This window comes from Bombina bombina, chromosome 5 (genome assembly GCF_027579735.1).
Source record: "Bombina bombina isolate aBomBom1 chromosome 5, aBomBom1.pri, whole genome shotgun sequence".
NCBI lineage: Eukaryota > Metazoa > Chordata > Amphibia > Anura > Bombinatoridae > Bombina > Bombina bombina.
Window position 1 is genome coordinate 258,190,042 of NC_069503.1, and position 16,287 is coordinate 258,206,328.

The following is a 16,287-nucleotide window of genomic DNA, read 5'->3' on the forward strand; positions in this document are numbered from 1 at the left end:
TACTAGTATAATATCTTGGTAAAGATTTTAGTAAATTAGTTTGGAAGGCAGATGTAAGATATTAATACTAATAATGAACTGTAATTTCACTAAACAACCCAGCTATATCAATAAAACCTTAAAAAATTGATAATTAAATAGATACAGTGGAAAAATACAAAAAGCAAGGTTGCGCCTATATAATTTATACCTGAGTGGCCAGGTTAAACTAATTGTCTAAAAGTCAAAAACAGCACTAAACTGACCTAAATAGTAACTTATATAATGTAAGAATATATCTTAGTTGAGAATAATAATTAAAAAGAGATAAGGATAGGACTTATAAATATAGTTTATTGAATATTCTTATGAGGTAATAGAAGAACCTATTCTGATAAAAGCACTATATTAAAAAACACTATATTAAAAAACATTATATTTAAAAAAAATGTATCATATATGATCCAATAACTGAAATTAAACAGAAAAAATAAAATAAAGAATATATGAAAAATATCTCTAAGAGTTGATTGGCCAATCAATTTGACATGTTATAATAAATGTATTTTTCAATAAATTGGACACATTGCATCAGTAACCTAAGGGAACCATTCGAGCACTATATGCAATAAATCAAAAAGACATGTATATAGATAAAATGTGTTATAAATAAATAAATAGATAAATCTTGTGTATGTGATTATACTAAATGTTCAACTTTGATATAAAACCATCTGTTTGACAAAAACAGTGATAGTCAATATGAAAGAATAATTTGTTTGTAATGTATATACATATATTTGTTAAATCATCAGTTCCTTATGTCTATTAATATATATTTATTGTCCAAATCTTGGCAGGATAAGGCAAGAAATTACTTTTCCAAAAAAAGGGGTCTTTGTCCAGATATGATGAGATGTTCAGCAAATACCGGTATAAGCTTAGTCTTTAAAACATAATCCTTTATTAGGATAAAGATTTATGGTAAGTCTTACTTTCAGATCTGTAGAAGGGAAACGTTATCCTAGGTGTTTTGAAAAACAACCGCTCCTTTGTTCAGTAGCGTTTTTTACTCACGCTAGCGTTGGTTGTTTCAGATCCCAGGCCGGTCCGTCACATGTAATCTTCCGTCACTTCCTGTTTAGCAGTGACTTCGTAACATCAGGATGGATGTCCACAGAATTTGTGTGTCCTGAATGGATTGGAAAAGTATTGAACGCTACGCGTTTCAGCTGTCACTACAGCCTTTCTCAAGCGAATTGATTCTTAGCCTTATCTGTCCTGCTTTTATAGATCAAAGTGTGACAATTAAATTGAGACAATTGACTTGAATAGTTGTGGTTCTAATAGACATTGATTATTTTATATCACAAATGGCGATAATGACAAAATGAAAAAGAAAAAGAAAAAGGAAAAAAGGAAACTTTCAAGAAGTGTGATGAAAATGGAGACACAATATATTAATCAATATTGTAATTTTGATATTAATATTTTTAGCATCATTAATAGGTGTTCATTAATTCAAAAGTATAAAATAGTAATAAAATCTTTTTATAAAAATGTTCTATAAATATATTCTCCAGATGGGGTTTCGAACTCGTGGTATTTATAGTTGGGAGAGTAATGGTATCTCAACTAAGCTATCCCTAAATCAGTTATAGCAGTTGGTATTCATTGTATTTAGAGCTCTAACTTAATAATTTCTCTCCCAGATTTTTTTCTATATTTGTTCATAGTAGAACAAGGTGCCCTTATTTGTAAAGTTTTATTTATTATTAAGATTTATTTATACTGTATTTATAAAGTTAATATCGGTAGGAACCTAATAGTAAAAATAATAATAATATTAATTAGACTTTTTCTTATCGGGATTTGAACTCATAGACTTCTAGTTTGGAGGATGATTGTCTTACCACTGAGCTAACAAGGATATCAATAACAAAAAGGTATTCTTATATATATATTGTTTTTAAATCATCTTTTTTAAAAAACATTTTTAGAAGATTTCTTTAAAAAATTAGAATAACTCTGGATATAAAAAAAATATTGTATAAGAAATATAAAAGATGATATAGACATGGAATTAATGTCAGATATGTTATACTGAACATTAATATAAAAAATTATAAAACAATGATTTTTATAAAAAATATAGAAAATAATGAATGCAAAAAAGGGGTTAGGTGAAAATCTATATTTAAACCTTTGGGGTGTTTGGTCTCTAACTCGTATATCCACTTATATTCCAATTTTAAAAGCTCATTTTGCACATCACCACCCCTCCAATCTGGATTTAATTTATCTATAGCTATATATTTAAAATGTTTTAGATTACAATTATTACAAGTTAGAAAATGTCTTGGTACAGGGAGGTATTCATTTCTTTTTTCTGTGGCATTCTCTATTGATAAAATATGTTCTCTCACTCTTTCTCTAACGGGTCTTGTGGACTCTCCTATATATTGTTTTCCACATTTGCAATTGATGAGATAAATAATATTTTTGTCTGTACACCTTATTAGGGATTTTATTTCGTATTCCTTACCAGTAACATTCAAATGAAATTTTTTCTTCTTCTCAGAATGTCTGCACACCTTGCATGCCAGACATGGAAAAAAACCTTTTAGATCCTCTCCCAGGAGGTCTTTAACCTTTTTTACATTTCTTTTTTTTCTTAGATCTGTTGGTGCTAATCTGTTTTTCAAGTTATTAGCTTTTCTGTATACTATATTTGGATTTTCCCCTATCACTCCTTTTAGTTTTTCATCTAATTTTAGGATGTTCCAATGTTTTTTGATGAATCTTTCCACTTCCTTATAGTTGTTGTTATATTGGGTAACCATTGGTATGAATGGTTTCTTTTCTTTTTTTGTATTTTCTTTTTTTGACCCTTGTATGATGTCTACTCTATTCATCAGTTGTATTCTACTAATTAAATTAAAGGAGACCAGGTTCGCTCCAGCGGCTACATTTGTTAAAAATTCAGTTTCCCAAGATCCCATAAAAAGATTTGCGTAGCTTGGAGGGAACCTGGTCCCCATCGCTGTTCCACATATTTGATCATAAAAGGAGTCTTCATAGTAAAAATAGTTATGCGTTAAAATGAATTTGATACTTTCCAAAATAAAGTTTTTATGTTGTACTATTAATTCTTTGTCATTTTCCAGATATTGTTCTACTGCTTTTAGGCCATCTATATGTCGTATACACGTATAAAGTGACGTTACGTCACAGGTCACCAGCCACATATTATCATCCCATGTAATGCTCTCTAAAAGTTTTATTACACTTGTTGAGTCTTTGAGATAACTGTCCAGTTTCGTCACATATTTTTGTAAATATAAATCGACATATTCGGATAAATTTGAAGTTAGTGACCCTATGCCTGATACTATTGGTCGACCGGGTGGATCTGTTATGGATTCTTTGGACATAAACTACTTTCTTGGAAAGTGTTGTTCCTTTTGGCCATCTCTTCTGCTAGAAGAGTTTCTGAATTATCTGCTCTTTCTTGTGAATCTCCTTTTCGGGTTTTTCATCAGGATAAGGCGGTTTTGGGGACTTAATTTAAATTCTTACCTAAGGTTGTGAATTCTAACAACATTAACAGAGAAATTGTTGTCCCTTCCTTGAGTCCTAATCCTAAGAATTCTTTGGAGAGATCCTTACAAATTTGGATGTGGTAAGAGCTTTGAAATATTATGTTGAAGCTACTAAAGATTTCAGGAAGACTTCTAATCTATTTGTTATCTTTTCTGGTTCTAGAAAATGTCAGAATGTTTCTGCTGTTTCCTTGGCTTCGTGGTTAAAGCTTTTGATTCATCAAGCTTATTTGAAGTGGGGTCAAGCCCCGCCTCAGAGAATTACAGCTCATTCTACTAGATCAGTCTCCACTTCATGGGCTTTTAAGAATGAAGCTTCAGATGATCAGATTTGCAAAGCAGCAACTTGGTCTTCTTTGCATACATTTACTAAATTCTACTGTTTTGATGTATTTGTTTCTTCAGAAGCAGTTTTTGGTAGAAAAGTTCTTCAGGCAGCTGTTTCAGTTTGATTCTTCTGCTTATGTTTTAAGTTTTTCTTTTTATTTATGAGAATAAACTTATATTTTGGGTTGTGGATTCATTTTTTTCAACGGAAAATGGCTGTTTTTATTTTATCCCTCCCTCTCTAGTGACTCTTGCGTGGAGTTCCACATCTTGGGTATTGCTATCCCATTCGTCACTAGCTCATGGACTCTTGCCATTTACATGAAAGAAAACATAATTTATGTAAGAACTTACCTGATAAATTAATTTCTTTCATATTGGCAAGAGTCCATGAGGCCCACCCTTTTTATGGTGGTTATGATTTTTTTGTATAAAGCACAATTATTTCCAAATTCCTTTGTTGATGCTTTTTACTCCTTTCTTTATCACCCCACTACTTGACTATTTGTTAAACTGAATTGTGGGTGTGGTGAGGGGTGTATTTATAGGAATTTTGAGGTTTGGGAAACTTTTCTTCTCCTGGTAGGATTGTATATACCATAAGTCACTATTTCATGGACTCTTGCCAATATGAAAGAAATGAATTTATCAGATAAGTTCTTACATAAATTATGTTTTTTTTTAAAAAAACTCTATAAAAGAGTCCACACTAACATATGCAAAAAGGAAAACTCTGAAAACATCTAAAGAAAAATAAAAGAAAGCTAAAAACAAGACAATCTTATCAGCCTTTGAAATAGCGAGAGAGGACATAAGGTGAGACAACAGAGTCTTTATGAATTGTGAGACAATAGAGTCTTTATGAATTGTGAGACAATAGAGTCTTTATGAATTGTGAGACAATAGAGTCTTTATGAATTGTGAGACAATAGAGTCTTTATGAATTGTGCATGCTGGGCGAAAAATCCCGACCACTCTTCTAGAATGTACATTGCCAGCCACTCAAGACACCTTTCATTCTATCCTGTGAGATTACTTTACAAAACTAACATGCAAACATTTTGCAGCTACAAACATTAATATAAACCATTGTGGAAATGTATTTCCTAAGTGTCACTGTTATAATTGTTGATATCATAAATTGGACACCTAATTGAACTTTATTTGCCGGCTTTATTTATATTATTTAGTGCATTGTTTGTCATTGTAATACGAGTGGTTTAGAATATATCTTTATTTATCTATCTATTGCTCTGTCTGTTGTAATGTCTGTCTATCTAATCTTATCTATCTATCTATCTATCTATCTATCACATGTATCTGTCTGTCTGTTTATCTATCTATCTATCTATCCATCACTATAACATTTTAAGCTAACATTAAAAAGGAAATTGCTGATTGTATTCAAACCTTTTTTAGTGTACCATATGGTGTGTCACAATCCAGATGCCCTTAGGCATCAAACAGACCTTAAAATACATTATACATGGATACTGAAATCTACTAGGCTAGGCAAAACTGCTTAATACAGGCATACTTTTTAACAGATTTTCTATCTTTTTCTGAATTCCAGTGTTTCGGTGTTGTTTAACCTTTCAGCATTTTGATAAGTGTGATTAATATATGGTTTTGCTCTTACAGAGAACATACAGGGCTATGTATGACTACAGTGCACAAGACGAAGATGAAGTTTCTTTCAGGGATGGTGATTATATAATTAATGCACAACCAATTGATGAAGGCTGGATGTATGGTACTGTGCAGAGAACCGGAAAAGCTGGAATGCTCCCAGCTAATTACATTGAGCTCGTTAACTGACAGAATCTATTTTCTTCCTTTATTGCGCATTAAGCACTCTGCATTTTTGTGAGGGTCATGAGGATCGTGAATTGTTTATTGACAATTATTGTTTTAAAAGTTGCGAAATCAAGTTTAAGGTTACATACTTATTTTTAAGTATTAGTATAAAAACAGCAGTGAACAAACACTTGATGTGCTTGTTACAAAATCTGGAAAAAAGGTCTTTTTTAAGAAAAAAAAAATCTGAATGTGATTTTGAAATGGAATTGTAGATTATTTCTTCGCGCCTCTTATATGCCATGATCAATTTCATTTTTAAACAGCCAAAAATGTTCTCAGAGGGCTTATAGTTATCGACAATCTTTATTGATTTTTGGTAGCAAAATAATAATATATTCTGAATTCTATTCTTTTATCTCTGCTAGTAATATATACCCCGCTGTATCTCTATATTATTATTAATGTTGCATTATTATTATTAGGGAATCAGGGAAATGTGTAATATTTTTCTAAAGCTATTTAGATGGGAAAAAAAATAATATAAATAATGCTTAATATAAAATAGAAGCAATTGTGTAAAATATTTCTTTTGATGAAATAATCTTTTGATTAAAATAACAAGCACAATATATTTTACCATGACCACCAAAGTGTGAAGGGACATTAAAGTCATTTTTTATATCTGCATAGTATATTTAAACAATAAGGAACCCCATTGCAGAACATCTGTATACAAAAGTGTTTCAAAACACATTGAAAACTGTAATTGTATAGCTGGAACACTCTTGGTTATATCTGATATGCTCATTTAGTGAAAGATTTAACTGGGCAACTACATTGGTCATTCACTATATAGCAAGAAGGGCTGAAGCCTCACTGGGGGTTTTGGGAACAAATACTTCATATTAATTAAACATTTTTTGAGGAATCATATTTTGAGTTTAATGTCCCTTTAAACATTTTTCATTTAAATTACCTAATTGCTGTTTTTAACTTTATTTGCGTGTGAAATTTATAGTACTACTAATTTTATAGAATGATAAATATTGCAATTGATAATCATTATTTTGTTATATTATGTGCACACTAAAAAGTACATTTTGACAGAAACAGTTACAGGTTAAGTGTTATTTAATCAATGCCAATGTCAACCTAGGGTCTAGATTCACTGAAAAAACAATGCGTATTAGCAGTATTCAATGTAATATCATTAACATGGTTTGTTTAGAAATGCAATATCATAGATAATGAACATTGTTTGACTGTAGAATTTTTGAAAAATGTATGTTACCAATATTGGTGTTAGGCATTTTTATAAAAATTAGAGATATATATAATCAGAGACCACTACAAAATTATCAGTTTCTCTGGTTTTACTTTTTATGAGTATGTGTTTAAGTAAAATTAACATTTCTACTTTATTCTATAAACTACTGACAACATTTCTCCCAAATTCCAAATAAAAATATTGTCATTTATAGCATTTATTTGCAGAAAATGACAACTGCAAAAAATGACAACTGGTCAAAGTAACAAAAAAGATGCAGTGTTTTCAGACCTCGAATAATGCAAAGAAAATAAGTTAATACTCATTTCTAAACAATACAATACTAATGTGTTAACTTAGCAATAGTTCAGAAATATTTTGGGGGAATAACCCTGAATTTCAATTACAGCTTTCATGCCTCTTGGCATGCTCTCCACCAGTCTTTCACATTGCTGTTCGGTGACGTAATGCCCCTCCTGGATCAAATTCAAGAGGTTTTCATTGGGGTTCAGGTCTTGAGATTGGGCTAGCCATGACAAGGTCTGGATCTGGTGGTCCTCCATCCAAACCTTGATTGACCTTGCTGTATAGCATGGAGCATTGTCCTGCTGGAGAAAAAAAAACAATCCTCTGAGTTGGGGAACATTGTCAGAGCAGAAGGAAGCAAGCTTTCTTACAGGATAACCTTGTACATGGCTTGATTCATGCATCCTTCACAAAGATAGATCTTCCAGATTCAAGGCCATCTTATCTGATTAGTCCAATTTTCAGCTATGCCCAACACCTGGTCATCTAATGGTTAGACAGAGACCTGGAGAGGCCTACAAGCCACAGTGTCTTGCACCCACTGTGAAATTTGGTGGATGAATGGTGATGATTTGGCGGTGCTTCAGCAAGGCTGGTATCAGGCAGATTTATCTTTGTGAAGGACACATGAATCAAGCCATGTACAAGGTTATCCCAACTCTAAAGATTGTTTTTTTCCAGCAGGTCAATGCTCTGCGCCACACAGCCAGGCCAATCAAGGTTTGGATGGAGACCTGCCAGATTAAGACCCTGTCATGGCTAGCCCAATTGCCAGACCTGAACCACATTGAAAACATCTGGAATATGATCAAGAGGAACATGGATGATCACAAGCCATCAAACAACCCCGAACTGCTTGATTTTGTTTTTGCCTGGAGTGATGTGAAGAGAGCATGCCAAGGCACATGAACGCTGTAATTGAAAAAACAAGTTATTCCACCAAATATTGGTTTTTTTTTAACTCTTGCTAAGTTGAAAAATTAGTATTGTGTTGTTTAAAAAAATGAATATGAACTTGATTTATTTAAATTATTCGAGGTGTGAAAATATTGCGCCTTTTGTTTTATTTTGAGCAGTTGTCATTTCTGCAAATAAATGCTCTAAATGCCAATATTTGTATTTGGAATTTTGGAGAAATGTTCTCAGTAGTTTATATAATAAAGCAAAAATGTTAATTTTACTTAAACACATACCTATAAATAATAAAACCAGAGTAACTGATACTTTTGCAGTAGTCTCCAATTTTTTCCCAGAGCTGTGTATAAATATATTATCATTTATTTGTATAGTGCCGCCAAATTCTGATTATATTTATATATACAGTATATATATATATATATATATATATATATATATATATATATATAGTACACAAAAAAAAATATTTATAGGTAGTTATATTTGCCAAACCCTGTTCCAACAAGCTATATGAAATAACATAAAAACTCAAAGTCTCTTAAGTTTAACCCCCTCTGCTACACTTTATGCATATCTGATACTGTAATATACATGGTTTTCTGGTGTAATGTCCGGTGGTAATATCATAGATAACATATAAACACGTGACATCATAGGTGACATACAACAAGCCAAACTGCTATTGCAGGAATAACAGAACTAGGGAGATGAGTTATTGTAAAGAAAAGAGGAAGCAGACATTAAATAAATATATTGAAAAGATGTTTGATGTAAATAACTGTAAACTTAACAACTTATAATAACAAGATAAATCCCTATTTAAGTTTATGATGGTTACAACTGGACTATCAACAAAAAAATGTGAAAGAGCAAATTTGTAAGAAGATGGTGAGAAGCAGAAGTGGTTAAAAATATTAAAAGTAGAAAGTGACCGGGGTAGTGGAGGAAATAAAAAGAATAAAGGAATAGCAGACAAACATGTAACCTATTAACATTTCTTTATCTGTCACTTTAATTAAAGGCTTTGAGCAAATAAATAGAATTGATAGAAAGTGCAGTTAATTAGTTTTTATTGCACATTTTATTCTATTGGAAATAAACTCCAAATCTTGTCATGTAAGGAATAACACCCAGTTTTCTTTGTATGTATTTGATAATATGTACATTAAGGCATGAAAACCATGAGTGAATTTAGCAAATAAAAATAATACAATACAAAAAAAGAAACAAATATCTGATAAAATAATGTATAAAATATATATTCATTAATTATTAAGGTGGTGACATGGGTTAATTGACCAACGGCCATACCATTTTAAACCTGTTGCTCCAGGGTTCATATATCAGCATGGCCTTATCAGCCTTTCATTTTTCCAAAGGTTTTATAAACTGAGTACCATAATTTGTAACAATATTGGTCTTAATATTCTTAACTTTAACATTGATATACCTGTAAATAAAAATTAGCCATAAAGTCAGAAATCCACTTAGTCAAGCTGTTGAACCATTAATAAATAGATAGAAGGCATTTAGCATAGCAGTTGTCTTTGAGTGTTAGGACAAGATAAGTGTTGAGCAGATAACCCAGTTACACTTCCAACAAAACTGTATTTAAGTAATGTTTTACTATGTGTTTACATATATATATATATATATATATATATATATATACACACACACACACACACACACACAACTAAAATAAATCTTTGCAAAACCCAGTTCCAAGGGTAAAACTTTGTTTTAATATAACTTTTTTGTTGTACAGTATATACTATATACCAGTAAGTTGGTGACACTAACTGATCCAATTTTGCCATCCACATCAAAATTCCAACAATTCTTAGTGTATGCTGTAGACTTCCTAAATAAGGATTGTTCAACTAGCGTAAACATCTACCTTGCTACAGACATTTACCATGCACAATAATAAAGTTTATTGTTGTTCACCTCGGCAGTTAAAAGTTTAAAACACAGCCTGTGCTCCAGGAAAATTGGCTTAGTGATTTCATTCTATATTGACACACAGCAAAATTAAGTTCAATACTTCTCATCACAAAATACCTATCAATCTGAAAGAGTATAATCAAGGAACATCAAGGTTTTATTCTGAAGACAGGAAACAAGAACAATGATTTCAATTCTAAACTCACAGGACAAATAAAGTCATATCTAGACTTAAATGAACAAGATACAATAGTAAAAAATTATGAAGAGAACCAATTGTCCTATGTTTTTTTTATTAAAAGGTAAATTAATCTCTGTTGCAAGAAATGAGCATCATATTGTAGCAAGTTTAAAGCTGATGAATACATTACAAAAATTATGGATGACTGTTTTAAAGTAAAATTGTATATAGATTCTGTAGGTCAATCAGCATGATTCTGATTATCCTGTAACTTAATGTAATGTAATGTAGAGTTTAAGAGCAGCTAGAAATTAAATGGGCATCATGAGTGTCTCATTTTCTGAGGCATAGTATGAAACAATGTAAATAATAAGATTTTAGACAAAGATACTAAATCATTTTTGTAATAACCATCCTATTAGATTTACAATCTTGGAAAGTGGAGTGTTGGCAGAAGAAAGAAAATACTGATAAATATTGATAAAGATAAGGTGGTGCCAATCTGCTTCAACTGAATGGAGGAAAATATTGGATATGAATTCAGTTTTAGTTGGTTGAGAGCTAGAAATTATAATTAGAAAATCAAGGCTCATTAAGTTATATATTAACACATGTTACTGAATTAGGCCAAAATTCAAACTGCCCTTTCATTAGCACAATATATAAGATTGGCAAATCAAAAGCAGTCCAGGAATACACTCTCTCTAAAACCATGTGGAGTATGTTTATTTTATTTGTATTGTGGTGAATTTGAGCCATTGCTAAATGAGGTTGTCTTATCTAATTGACTATTGTAAAACATGTAGCTGGGGAAAGAAAACTCAAGGATGACCATGATCTCATCTAGTTCATCAGTAATCCTTGTTTCCTCACTAGACTTAATCTCTGAATTTGGAGCATTTGAATAATCACCTTTACAGTAGAGGTGTGGCTACAATACAGAGAATGCTGATCTTTAAGGCAGTGTTAAGTGAATCAACTTTCAATACAAATGCCAGAAGACAAAATGGGAATTAAAGTAGCATGTAGTCCAGAAGGTATGTCAGCAGGGAAATCACTTAGAAGAGAGAATGGACTTAACCTTTAGTAGTTTTGTCATGTGTATAACAAGGGAATGGTTCCTCTATAGCACTAACAATTACATGACCAGGGAGTAATAAGGAACACAAATGATAGAGATGTGCATTTGGGTTTTTGTCCAAATTGTACTGATTCCTCTAATCATTTGATATACGAACAGCTGCATACATTATTGGACGAAATCTATGAAAAATGAATGCTTGTTTGAAGAAATCAATTTTTTCATTTGTTCATGCTGGTTGGCACCAAACAAGGTGCAGTAATGGGGCTAAGGAGCTATTTTGTTTGGTTAATAAGCCCCTTTGTTTGTAATAATGTACAGGTGGTCTAAAGGTAGTGAATCCAAACCCAAAAGTCATCCGAACCAAAAGCCTACATGCAGAACATTAGTCAAAACTGAACGTTTAAAAAAAAAATTGAAACAAATCTTTCGGACAAAACATATTTTTTGGCCTTGCACATGTCTAAAAAATAACAGCACACAGATGAATGCATGAAAAGTAAAAGAGTGCTCTTCACCCTGTATTGGTGGGAAAGATGTTTGATTTTAATAACTGCATTATAATCTTACACCTTGCTACCTAAATGCTAATGTTACCTGTAATACAATACAGAGAATTGATGTGTCCATGTAACATGTATGCCACTTATAACACACCTACAGTCAGTTCACCAAATACCTTCAACAATTGGAACAAAGTTGTATTCTTGAATGTGTAAGACAGTATTTGGTATTCAGATTAGGCTGCATCAATTTGCAATTTCAATCCTATCTAACTCATTTTCAATACGCAGAAATGCTAGAACTCTAAACAGAACTGTTACAATGTTTGTGAATTCAGAGATAGTGTTAAAACTAACCATAAGCCATTCCATAATTTTCTTAATCCTTCAAATAGCATTGAGAAATTGAGTACCTCATTGGGAAATAATAGATTAATATAATATTAAATTGGACACAAGTAACCCAAGAGGTGAGATCAACCATATGAATGGGTAACCCACCTTCCATTTATTTTATTTAGTTACATCCAAGAAGCTGGCTGGGTAATGAAGGTGATAAATCATCCTATTAAACCCCAGATTAGGCAACCATGAAACCAGTAAGTATGGGAGGAAAGTGAGGGTTTAATGGTGCACAACTTTACTTTTATATATATATTGATTTAAATAGTCTAACAAAAGTGCTGTAATCATTTCCCCAAAAAGCACAAATATTTTATATACCTCTAAAGGAAACCTGTTGAAACTGGGGTTACATTTTCCTAAAGACAGAGGATACTATAATCGGAAAGAAACCAATACAAAAAAATGAGTATGAAAATACCACCGAGAGCGACACCACTGGTATTTCTGGACAAAAAACATGGTACCTCTATGTCAATTGGGGGTACTGCTTCTGGTTATTCGAACACCTAAAAAAAAACTATAAAATATAACATGCCATGTGTTTTGCTTGGAAAATTGACTTTTTTAAACAATACAGTAGAAAAATCCCCAGAATAGTGCAATGTTTTAAAACATTTTATTAGCCAACTAGATAACTGCATAATTAGCCCTCCTAATGTGATTAGTTATAGAATCACATGACAAAGAGAACCAATCTTATCACTGTAATCAGCAAACATTTTATCATCAGTTTTTCAATTATATTGCCGTTTTCTATTATAGCAGCCTTTACTTCTTACTAATAACATTTAATGGCTATTTTTTTAATGTAAATGTTTTACGCATGATCATCTTACATGTTAATAAACAGATTTTTAAAACTATGATGCTTATACATCATAAACACTGAATGTTCATTTATAAATGCAATTAGGTTGATGTATTAAAAAAAGTTATATAATTATAACAAGAGACATGAAATGGTTAATGACACACATCATTTACATTTTGTAGTCATCGTCAATTATTTTATCAATTAGCCACCATTTTTAACTTTCACTTTGTTCACATTTCTCTTTCGGTTTTGGGGAAAATCTCATAAGAAAAACTTCTTAAAGTTTCTGTGTATTTTTCCAATCCTAATGTAAAAAAACATGTTTTTATTTGAGTGCCGGACAAATTCAATCACGTCACCTAATTGATTGGAAGAGGAAGAAAAAAAAACTGTCAAGTTGGATTAAAAGGGGCCTAAGTTTGAATGAAATTGTTTGCTGTGACATTCTTTATACATCATATATAAATCCGTAGGGAAAACGCAAAATTAAAGATCAACTAAGAAAATTATTTCACACAAATTATTTTTTGATTCAGATAGAATGTGCAAGTAATAACGTCTGATAGAGTATAGTGAATCTATATCTTAACTTGAATCTTAAGGTCTATAATACAATACAGTTTTATGTGTTTATCATTATTTTGTTTTATCATTGTTACTTGTTATCAGTTTTTAATCACTGAAATACTTAAGTGAAGACCTGTATCTCTCCAAAAAAATCTGCTTTTTTAAACAATTCATCCGCGTTATATACAGAATGTAATCTTTGTAATATTTTATTTTACTTTCTGAGCATTGTATAGGTGAGATAGCATAAAAAATATGTTGCCTTCTGGGAAATAATAAATTATATGTACTCTATTCCCTCCTAATATGCCTAATTTATGAATAAAGTTTTAAAACATAATATATTATATTACACATGTGCATGTAGAATTATGTTACTACAATCAGTATAGCATATTTATTTTGTATTATAGAACCTTTATCCAGTTGGTGCCTTTTTGCAAGAAAAAACTAAGTATTTGTAATGGTGCTGTAAATGGTCTACTGAATTAAAATTGAATTTGAGGTTTTGTTAGTCTATCACTTTTTCTACTTGGATGAGCTGAAGAAATTCTAGAAATGTGAGCTGTGAATCTGCTGGAAGAAGCATGCACTTGGCATGAATTCACATACATTATACAGTCTCTTATAGCACCAAGGTGGAAGAATGAAAATGAAATGCTTAAAGAAATCACTCTTCGTAGGATATCAGCAAAGTAATGGGACATGCAGATTATACTTAAAGGGACAGTCTAGTCCTAAATAAACTTTCATGATTCAGATAGAGAATGTAATTTTAAACAATTTCAAATTTACTTTTATCACCAATTTTGCTTTGTTCTCTTGGTATTCTTAGTTGAAAGCTAAACCTAGGAGGTTCATATGTTAATTTCTGAGCCCTTGATGGCTGTCTCTTCTCTAAGGGCATTTTGACAGTTTTTTTACCACTAGAGGGTGTTAGTTCATGTGTGTCATATAGATAACACTGTGCTCATGCATGTGGAGTTCAGGTGAGCCAGCTTGGCTAAAATGGATGTCTGTCAAAAGAACTGATATAAGGGGGCAGTTTGCAGAGGCTTAGATACAAGGTAGTCACAGAGGTAAAAAGTGTATTTATATAACTGTGTTGGTTGTGCAAAACTAGGGAATGGTTAATAAAGGGATTATCTATCTTTTTAAACAATAACAATTCTGGTGTAGACTGTCCCTTTAAGTAATTTGTGTAGGGTTTATTAATTAGGGATACATCTGTGTATACATCAGAGCTATATGTTTAGAGTAGGCCAGTAGAAACATGTATTTCCTATCTGCTAAGCAATACTTGGCTATCTTTTCTCCTTTAGTGCCAGGTAAAATTAACTGCTAAATTACTTGTGTGTTATAACTGAGTTTTGACTTCCCCTATTATATACCATTATAAAGGATGTCTCTAAAGCCTGTGTACCACAGAACTGCCAGCTGTCCTACAAATAGAGGGATTGTCACAGTCAAGGAGTGTACATCCTGCTGCTCTCTATTGCCGATAAAGGTCTGATTTCACAAAATGAAACTCTTAACCACATAAAAGCTTCCTATAATTACCCTGCAATGCCCATGGCCTACCCCTATTCCACCAATGGCCTGTCCTGTCCATGACCTATAATGACTTTTCCCTAATTCTGACCCTGCATTTCAGCATCCCATCCTAGATTCCATCCTAGAAATATTGTGAGGTATTGTAGTGTAATAATCAGGACTCGCAAAATACAGCTGCTCTTTACAGCTTCGATCTAAGTTATTAAAACTAAGCAACCATATAATGCTCTAAAACTACAATTACCTGAAACTCCTAAAGCAAAGAGAATTAGAAGTAATGGGAACAACGTGGGGGGGGGGGGGGGGCAGGGGGCAGTACAGATAAATATTAGTATTGCCAGGGGGCACTAGCCACACCACCATAATGCCTGGCTCCACTGTATGCCCCCCTTAAACTGTAATTGGCCAAGATTTTCCCACCATCTCTGTGCCCGGGTTTCCCACAGCCTGAACCTTCAATAGACAGCATGACCTTGCCCATGGATCACTGCCCCGTCACATCATGGTTTTACCAACAAAAACACTGGTGGGCCTTCAACAAGTGCACCCCCATAAGAAAATTCTGGCGATGCCACTGATTACAAGACGCACATTACTTTCTTCTTTCAAGCGCTTTCTAGTCCTACTATATACAGGTTTAACTGATTTGCATTGTCTATAACTTGTAGAATTAAAGAGAACAGTCTATTTACTTGCTAACTGGATATCAACTCTGTTTATCCACTTGGTAATTTATTTTGTATTGTTTAATTTTATAATAATGTGACACAGATAAGTAGACTCTTCACCTATCACTGACTCAGGTGAAAACAAACAAACATATAAAAGTACTGATATAAGACATACAATTTATAAATGCAAACAAAAATGAACATATATCTAAAAGTCCCCTTAAATAAGGTATTGTAGGAAAACGAAAACGTCCTTCCTTAATAGTTACCACACTTGATACATGTGGATCCTTGCTCACTCGATGCAAGCCTTTAAAACAACATGTGTTGCTGTATCATAATAATAATAATTATATAATAATAAT

General features: G+C 32.1%; 1 protein-coding gene across 1 annotated transcript in view; it reads left to right on the forward strand.

Moving 5' to 3' along the window:
* The window catches only part of NEBL (nebulette), a 574,345-nt gene extending 567,527 nt beyond the window's left edge, over positions 1 to 6,818 (forward strand). Inside the window, exon 7 of the mRNA XM_053713962.1 lies at positions 5,550 to 6,818. Within this exon, the coding sequence (XP_053569937.1) occupies positions 5,550 to 5,726 (177 nt within the window). The 3' untranslated portion in view covers positions 5,727 to 6,818. The remainder of the gene's footprint in view (positions 1 to 5,549) is intronic.
* The last annotated feature ends 9,469 nt before the right edge of the window (positions 6,819 to 16,287 follow it).